Source organism: Gopherus flavomarginatus, chromosome 3 (genome assembly GCF_025201925.1).
Source record: "Gopherus flavomarginatus isolate rGopFla2 chromosome 3, rGopFla2.mat.asm, whole genome shotgun sequence".
NCBI lineage: Eukaryota > Metazoa > Chordata > Testudines > Testudinidae > Gopherus > Gopherus flavomarginatus.
This window is the reverse complement of record NC_066619.1, coordinates 274,797,716-274,806,876: the sequence shown is the minus strand read 5'-3', so window position 1 is coordinate 274,806,876 and position 9,161 is coordinate 274,797,716. Positions and strand designations below refer to the sequence as shown.

At 44.7% G+C, this 9,161-nt stretch overlaps 1 gene segment (V, D, J or C); it reads left to right on the top strand.

Annotated features, from left to right (window-relative positions):
* Window positions 1-4,321: 4,321 nt before the first annotated feature.
* On the top strand, window positions 4,322-4,933 carry LOC127047417 (immunoglobulin kappa variable 3-11-like). The segment is given in 2 exon segments: window positions 4,322-4,392; window positions 4,551-4,933. Coding segments are annotated over 2 exon segments (432 nt in total).
* Window positions 4,934-9,161: the final 4,228 nt, after the last annotated feature.

Below are 9,161 nucleotides of genomic sequence, written 5' to 3'. Positions count from 1 at the left end.
ACTTTTCCTTATGCATAGAAATGTATGGTCAAGGCCAAGATTTTTTTTAAAAGGTGACTACAGTTAAATTCCGAAATTCAGTTTTAGGCATGTAAGTAAGTGGCCTGCTTTATAAAAGTCCCAATCAACTGGCAGTAGCCATTGAGTTGAACAGGAGCTGCTGGCTGCTCAACATTTTTGAAAAATCAAGCCATTAATTTAGGCACCTAAACATGGGTTTTGGAGTCTAAATTTAGGCAGCTCTTTTTTGAAAATTGGCCATACATAAGCTTTAATATCTAGGCAAAACCACAAACAGTACTTAAATTTGGGAGGGTGTTTGAGGGCAAGTATTACACTCATTATACCAGTGATAGATCTTGGAAATAAATTGTGTTGCTCTTTTGCGCTAGCTCAAACAAATGATAGGAAATATCAAATTATGATAAAACAGTGCTCACTATTCATACATAGGGCGTAGTAAAATCCTTCTGTATTTTCTTGTGGACATAACTGAAAATGTCAATGCAAAGCCAGAGTCACCTATCTACTAAATTATTCCCATAGAATTACCAATGCACATATGGCTCTTGGGTTCTTATGCTTGATGGGACTCATATACATCTCTTGATTATATACCTGTGAAGCAAACAGGAAACCTGTTGACCATCATTCAGGCCAGCCTCAGATTTACATATAATAATGAGTAAGTTTCACAGTCCTTCAGAAGTGTTATAAAGCTTAGCTTATTTTAATAATTAGCATCAGAGCAACTAATATAGAAGCAACATTATTTTACAGGTGCACGTGATGTGACTCCTCTCCCCAACGTTTGTAGGTAGGCAGTGAAGCCATCTTGTTATTTGTCCTGTAGCAGGGTGGACCCCTGCGCCTGCCCTGAAGGGGTTAAAAACAGCCCTGGGAAGGGGCTGTGGCTGGAGAAAGCAGCCTTTAGGCTGGGCTAATTGGGGAAGTGGCTGTAGCTGGGGCCACGCTCTAAACTGAGCAATGGGTCCTCATAAGAAGGCCAGAGGAGCTAGGAGCAGTCAGTCTCTCTCTAGCTGTAGAGGGAGGTGGGCCTGGCTGCCAGGGGCTAGAGGCAAAGTACCTGAGGGGAGCAGGGCTGAGGACAGGCTGAGGAGCGGGGGAGCTCTAGCCTAGAAAGCCCCAGGCTGTGGCCTAGCATTAGGCTAAAGGGTACTGGGAGTTGCAGAGGGCAGCCCAGGGATAGGCAAGGGCAGCAGGTCCAAACCCCTTTGCCTATGATGAGTGGCTGATACTGCAGTCTGCCCCAGTGAATGGGGGTTAGATGGAGACTGGGCAGTAGCCTATACTGAGGCAAAGTGGGGATAGAGGGTGGGGGTCCCCTGGGAAGGGGAAACCCTCAGAGAAAGGGGTGACTGCTTGGAGGCAGCACTCCATGTAAAAGGGCACTGGGTCCAGGGAGGGACACGGGGCCAGAGGACAGGTGGATCACTGGCTTGCAGAAGGTGCTCTGGGCTGGGACTGAGCTAATTCCCAGAAGTCACCAGCAGGAGGTGCTGCAGGGGTGAGTCTGCTCTTCTACAGTCCTCTAAGACAAATTGTTAAAAAAAAATTCACTAAAGGCTTTTGATTTCTCCCTACAGTAATGAGATACTCATAGATATAATTCATCAGCTCATTCTCAAAGGAGTTTGAAGCATGGTTGTTCATCTCAACCAAACCAGGATTTTGTTGTCTCTTGGTATAATTCTCCCACAGACTGCAAAAGTTAATCAGAATTAGGTTACTTGTGTTACAGTATTGATTGAGGAAACAATCCTTCATTGGAAACTGAGCTGGCATACACCGTACATAGTTGAAAAAGCCAGACATATGGGAAGTAAATGGCACTATTACTAGATTCACTCAGACCAACCACTGAGTGGTGCAATTGGACTAGAAATGATCAGTATTTTCCCTAGGGACAGTGCCTGTGTCTATAAATGGTATTTTGTGGTTTATCTCCTGAGCAGCCATGCCAAGAAGCCAAGCCAGTAATTGATTTCTGCATTTTTGAAGTTAATAGTATTAGATAAGTCAGTTTTACAAAGAACTAGAAATTGTCTATTACGGGGAAAAAGAAACCATTTACACATCTACCAGTAAGCGATGATGGTTATTTTCATATACAGTTGTTTGTTCTACTAAGATACATAATTGCCTAAAAACAAAGCTGTATTATATTGAACTGATCAAACTGCAAAACTCTAATGGTGTTTATTTTTTTTTAAAAGAAGCTGCTACAGAATCCCCCATTTGCAGCAGCATCATGTTGTGGTATATAGGAACCATGCCATAGAATGAAGGCCTAGTTTGCCCTGGGGTGCACAGAGCTTTGTTTGTAGGTGTCTGCTTCTCTTCACCCATCACCGAAACACAGCTGCCTGAAGTGCGATAAGATGCTGCAGGTGTAAATAGACAGAATTACATTAATTTGTGGGAAGGATCAGGATTTGCACCATCTCTGATGGAACTCTTCCCTGATGCCATGCACTGATAAGGCACCCCATGCTTTTATCACAGAGCTGACTTCTGAATAGTGATTTAATTTGCACCCAGCTGCACCAGGCAGCAGGTTTGTACTTCTTTTCACTCAGAGGGATAGCATGTCCCCATCCTTCCCTACACAGAATTCATTCTCTCTCTTCATCTTCCAGGCTGGTCAAAGACAACATGCAGGCCACCTTGCAGCTTCCACACAAAGCAAAATCTTTGAATACAACACTCTGTAAGAGCATGACCTCCCATGCCAGCACTTACCAAGACTGAGGGATGAACTAGATGGGCTGGGAACCTTTGTCATTACAATTCATTACAGCGTTAGAGAAGTAGGGGGTGTAAAACTGGGCCATGGGGGGAAATTAATGTTAAAGCGTTCCTGGGTTGTATGCCCTAAATTTCCTAGGCCCTTCCTTCATTACCTAAGAGAAGGGGCTACTAAGGGACAATGTGTTTTGGATCTGCTGACAGCCAAGTGTAGCATGAGGTCCAGGTCAGGCCCTGATCCAGTAAAACACTTAAATGTACACTTAATTTCAATCAATGAGACTCATCACTTCAAGTTAGATACATCAATGTTTTGCTGGATTACGGCCTAAATGAGTCCTTTAAAAATTCAGTCCCCAGCTCCCTCTGCTATCAGGAAGTTTTGGGGCTAGGAATGTAGGTAGAAGCTATTTCATTAAAGTTGATCACAAAAGGACCTGCAGACTGAGAGAGAGTCTCATCACTTACTGGTTTCTTTACCCCATTCCCATGACTAGAAGAGCAGTGGAGTCATTCCTGTTTGCTCATATTTATCTCCTTGTAATTTTCAGGATCCTGCATTCTTTGCAAGGGAAATCCAAGGTCAGTACATACAACCCATTCCTTCATTTGGACAAGCGGGCCCTGCATGTTCTGGGGTTCTTCACACATTCTTTGAAGATCATCAGAGCACTAGAAGAGAGAACCAGCCAAGATTTACACAGTGAAATCACAATGGGGAGAAAAATTGTACTGTCATTATGTTTGTTAAGCATCCACACTGTTTGGCTGTCTGGTACAAGACAGCAGGCGTGGCCTATGCTTTGCACTCTGCATAGATTGACAATGTATAAACTCTGGAAACCTCACAAGTAGGTTCAGCTTTACAGTGTCTTGGTGGGTTTTTTTTTTAATAGTAACACAGATGGGTGACCACATCTAGAAAGAAGAGAGAGTGCATGCCTCAAAAACTGAATTAGAGGTCCAGTTCAGCAAAACACTTTAACACGTGCTTAACTTTAAGCAGCTGAGTAATCCAGTCCCAATTCAGTAAAGCAATTAAGGACATGCTGAATTGGGCTAGATGACTCAGGTCTTTCGTATCTCTGATTTTTATGCGTGTCTGTCTGTATTGGGAGGGTAAATACGTTCATTTACCTTAGATATGAATTTCAATATGCTAAAAATTGTACCACTAACTGAGAATGTTTCTCGCTATGCATGAGGATTGACTTGTTGTAGAAGGACTCCATATGGCTGGAGATGTGCGTCCTGTGAAGTGCTGAGCAACTGCAGCAATGGGAGTTGAGGTGAGTCAGCATCTCACAGGATCAGTTCCGTGAAAAGCTGTGATGGTTCTTCAGTGTCATTGCTCAGTGCCTCTTTGCCATAGACACGCCCAGCAATGTAAGCTCTAGAAGCTTTAATATTTCCACACTCTGTCCTGAAACTCAGAGGCAGCTTAAATAGCTCCATCGCTTTGCATAGTCACACCCACTGTCATTGCCTTGCGTCACTAAGCAGTCAGTATAAATGCAGCAGCCCACACTGCATATTTCACTGGAGAGTTTCTAGCAAGCCAGGTGACAGGCAGCATGACAGCACAGATGCTACTTTTTGTAATACTCTTGCTATGGATTCAAGGTAGGAAAGATAATGAACGTGTGAAATGTGGCAACCATTTATTGGTTCAGCTGCTGTTGTGCTGAACCATTGGCATGTTTAATTTCTAGTAACTTTAAACTTTTGCAAAGTGAATTTCCTAACCATTTGTGACGTGCACATTTTCTTTCCACATCTAGACACCAGTGGGCAGGTTATGTTGACTCAGTCTCCAGAGTGGCTCTCTGTCCTCCCTGGAGAAACTGTTACTATCAAATGCCAATCTGATACAGATATTGATGATGACATGAACTGGTACCAGCAGAAATCCAGAGCTGCTCCTAAGCTCCTTATCTATGAAGTTTCTAATCGTCAAACGGGGGTCCCAGCCCGTTTCAGCAGCAGTGGCTATGGGACAGATTTCACTTTCACCATCAGCAGTGTTGAAAATGATGATGCTGGAGATTATTACTGTCAGCAAGGTGATCGTACCCCGCTCACAGTGTTAGAGACCAATACAAAAACCTCTCCCTGCTGCACAGTATGTTCTGCCTGGGCCATCTGTTCTACAGCAGTTACATAGAGGGCATTTCTCAGATCTACAGCACTTCCCTACTCAGTCATGCACGCACAGGAAACCACAACATTTTTCATTGTTTTCCCTCAAGCCATCTCAGCTTTTCATGAATAGTCATTTCCATGGAAGGATCTAGGGTTTTATTCCCTCTTGATAAAATAAAATATTTCATCTGGGAAAACAAATTAACTGTTGTTTAAGAGGAAACTCTCTACTTCGTTCCTTAAGTTTGCAACTAATCACACAATACTTTAACTAGGTGATATTGGGAAAATCTGAGACACGTGAGTGTACACTAGCAAAGGAAAAGAGGTTATTTTTTTCCCAAACAGAAGCCAGCAGAAAATTCTGTTCATGGGTCCATTGTACATGGGTGCAGAGCTAGTTACTTTCACACTGGAAGGAACAATCCACTGATGTGACTATAAACCTGCCTGGACTCCTCTCTCAGGAAACGTGGCTCTGGTTTATCTGAAAGCTCAGTCGCCTCCACCTCCCTGCAGCCAATAGGACTCAAGGCCTAGAAGACTTTTCCCAGAGCTTCGTTCTGCCTTATGGAACACTCTGCACCAGGGCCAGGCTCAACTGCAGTCCATGCATACCCCAGGGACTACTCTTTCTGTGACACCAGCATAATAGTCCCAAAGGGATCAAGGAAGGATGGGGAGGAGGTGGGAGCAGGCTGGTTGTGCCCAAGGGAACAGGTAGTATCACTTCAAAGGTGATTGAGGCCTACTCCCCCTGCACACCACAGAGCTTGGTGGGGTGAGATGGAGTGATTCTGAATTCCCTTCATCCTCTCCCACCCACAAACACACACACTCTCAGAGCAGTGCCTGCCTATCAAGCACGTTCTAGTCGGAGCTTAGTATAGATAGGGTAAAGCTTCAAGTTGTTTACTATTTAAATGAGGAAAAATTGTAATTGGTGACCATCCTGTGAGCCAGAGGCAACCGCAGAGGATAAAGAGAAAGTGATTTATTTTCCCAATGAACAATATGCAGCCTCCTAGCCAAGAAAGGAGAGAAAGGCCGGGTAATACTTCTGTACTACTAATTTCTGATAGTTGTGAAAAAGAGAGTACCTCAGCCATTCACACATCAGTTCACATCTATGGTGGAGCCCAATCAAAATGGAACCAAAATGTGGTCCCTAGGAGGCTTGGTTCAGGTCAAAAACCAAAACCACCAAGACAGTTTGGATCCACCTCACTGAATCTGACCCACCACTTCCCAGGCTCTAGACACTCACAGAGGAGTTCTAGTTTTGTCCTATCTCTAATCATTTCTTGTATGTACCATATTATTTGGGAAGGTAATTGTTTGTAGGTGTTGTGGGCTGTATTCTGCTCTCACAACCAGCGTGAGTCCTAAGTGACTCCACTGACGTTAGTGGAGTTTCTCTGGATGGAGCTAATATCCATCTGGCCCACCTGGCTGTGACTTTATTTCAAGCTGTGTGAAAGGAGCAGAGACTCTTGCAGGGGGCACAGAGAGGGGAGTCCCGGGGCCTGGGCAGAAGGCTCTGGAGGCCTGTGGCAGTTGATGAGAGAAGATGACAGTTGGGTGAAGTAACAGGGAGTGTGAGGCTGCTCAGGGACCAGCCTCCCAGCACTGGGGCTCCAGATGGGATCTGAGGCTCAAAACCTGCAGCCTGGCAGCAGTTCATTGGTGCCAAATAAAACTAATGTCTCCTTCAGCCTTCCCCAGGTCCAGCCAGTTCTTGATCTGAGCTAGGGCTGACACAACCCAGATGTGACCCAGGAGAACACCACCACGGCAGAGGGATAAGGAGCGAGCACCCAGGGCTATGATTGTAGACGCATCAGGGAACTGAAAAGGCAGTTGGAGCAGTTGTGACTGGAGCTGCCATGGGGTATGAGGTTGCCCAGGAGAAGGCGGTCATTATGGAGCCTGTTTTATGGGCTGGAATGGAAGCTGATGCTGGTGCCCAGCATGATCCCATGCAACAGCTGCTCCAAGGGGAGGCGGGGCAAGAATTGCTGCCTCACATCCTGTATCTGGCCATGCGTGAGTGGCTGCAAGGAGTGCTCCAGGACAAAGACACACAAGAGGTGTTGCGTCAGGCACTTGTCATAAACAGATAGCTAAGGGTTAATGTTCTTTTACCTGTAAAGGGGTTACAACAGTAACCTGAAACACCGGACCAGAGGACCAATCAGGAAACAAGACTTTTTCAAATCTGGGTGGAGGGAAGTTTTGGGTGTGAGTCCTTTGTTCTTGGTCTGTTCCTTTTCTCGTCTCTGAGAGTGATCTTTCTATCTCCTGGCTTTCTAATCTTCTGTTTCCAAGTTGTAAGTACAAGGATAGTAAGACAATAAGTTTATATTGTTTTTTTTGTATTTACATGTGTGTAGTTGCTGAAATGTGTTAAACTGTATTCTTTTTGAATAAGGCTGTTTATTCAATTTTTTTCCTTTTAAGCAATTGACCCTGTATATTGTCACCTCACGTCCTGTATCCGGCCATGCGTGAGTGGCTGCAAGGAGTGCTCCAGGACGAGGACACACAAGAGGTGTTGCGTCAGGCACTGCACTGGGAGTTGGAAGGGTGTCCGCAGGATGAGTCCATGCAGGCATTTCTGCATCAGGCCCTGCAAGACAGGATGCGAGAGGCTCTCCACAGCGAAGCCATTGAAGAGCTGCTGCCTCTGGCCCCATATCTGCAGCTATATTGGATTTTCCTGGTGGAGATCCTGCAAAGGGAGCTGCATCAGATCATGCGTCTGCAGATGGTTCTCCAGGATGAGGCTGTGCAAGAGTTGCTGCTTCAGGGCCTGCAAGAGAGGATACGAGAGCTAGTCCACCATGAAGCCCTGCAAGAGCTGCGGCGCCAGGCCCAGTGTCAAGCAAGGCCAAGGCAGCTGTGAGTGCTGCTCGGTGATGAAGCCATGCAAGAGCAGCTGCCTCATGGCCTGCCTGAGACACTGCACTATTGGAGCATGTCTGCATTCAGCTGTGTCATTAATTGGTTCTGCATGTGGAGCTTTATGCCTGTGGGCCACATCCTCCACTGCTGCAAAACATAACTCCATTGACTTCAGTGCAACTGACCTAAATCAGTGGATTGTCCCTGTGTTATATGAACAGTGACACTCTTTGGAGCGTCCTTGTCCTCCCAGCACCAGAACAGCTCTCTTACCAATCAGACACAAAGAGACTCAGTCAGAATCCCCATTTACAAGGTTTCTAGCTGTACAATACCCCATATGTTGATGATTTCTTTTATCTGACTTTTCTTGCAAACCTCACAAAACAAATTACAGCCAACCTTTGCGCTGAGCAAGCCGGCACAAAGAAAATGGATGCAGCCAAAAATTCATCTTCCACAGCTGTGCACGATTCAGTCCACGGCATGGAAACCAAATCATGTTTTTTTAAAACTAAACTAGGAGCATAATTCTTATTTCAGTAGGCCAGATCTTCAGCTGGTATAGCTCAAGATAAAAGTAGCCCCATTAGGGTGAATGGAGCTACATTTATGTATAGCAACAAGATCTGTTCAATGTCTTTGTCAGCTAATACTATATAAGAGCACTTGCCCTAAGACAGCTGTCAGCTGAGATATTTAAAACTTGAGTGGGAGGCAACTTGGCAAAGGTCTTTTCCATCTCTAATTTCTAGGATAGTATAAAGTTTTTGGCTACCTTGGGGATGTAAAAAGCTTGGCTTAGGTCAGAGATGAATGTCAATATGCTCTGTCATATTTTTATTTCCTAGAATCAAAGATGTGTCACAGAAAAAACAAAGGGGGGTTGATGTTGTACAAAGAAGCAATGTGACAAAGCTGAAATGATCACAGGTTATAAGTGTCAATTGAAAAGGGTCCATTTTCATTTTTTCTGGGCTGTGCTTGATTAAATTCTGCTCTAGACGCAAACCCTGGCTTCAGATGATCCACAAATACCAGCATTTTCAAACTACACCCTACACCTCAAAGACAATGTACAGTGCTCAGTCATTTTGCATATTCATCCCTGAGTGTCATTTCCTTACTGCTCTGAGCAGGGATTATAAATCTGTCAGGTGGCATTTCAGATTTCACTGCAGGGCTCTGAGCTCCTCGTAACTTAGCATGGCCAAAACGATTCCATATACACAATTTTTCCTGATGTTGTTTTTCAGGATTCGAGGTAGGATAATGAAAATATTAACACCGAGAAGGATGTATTGGGCTGCGCTCTGTAACATGCAATTACTGCTATGTTTAACTTT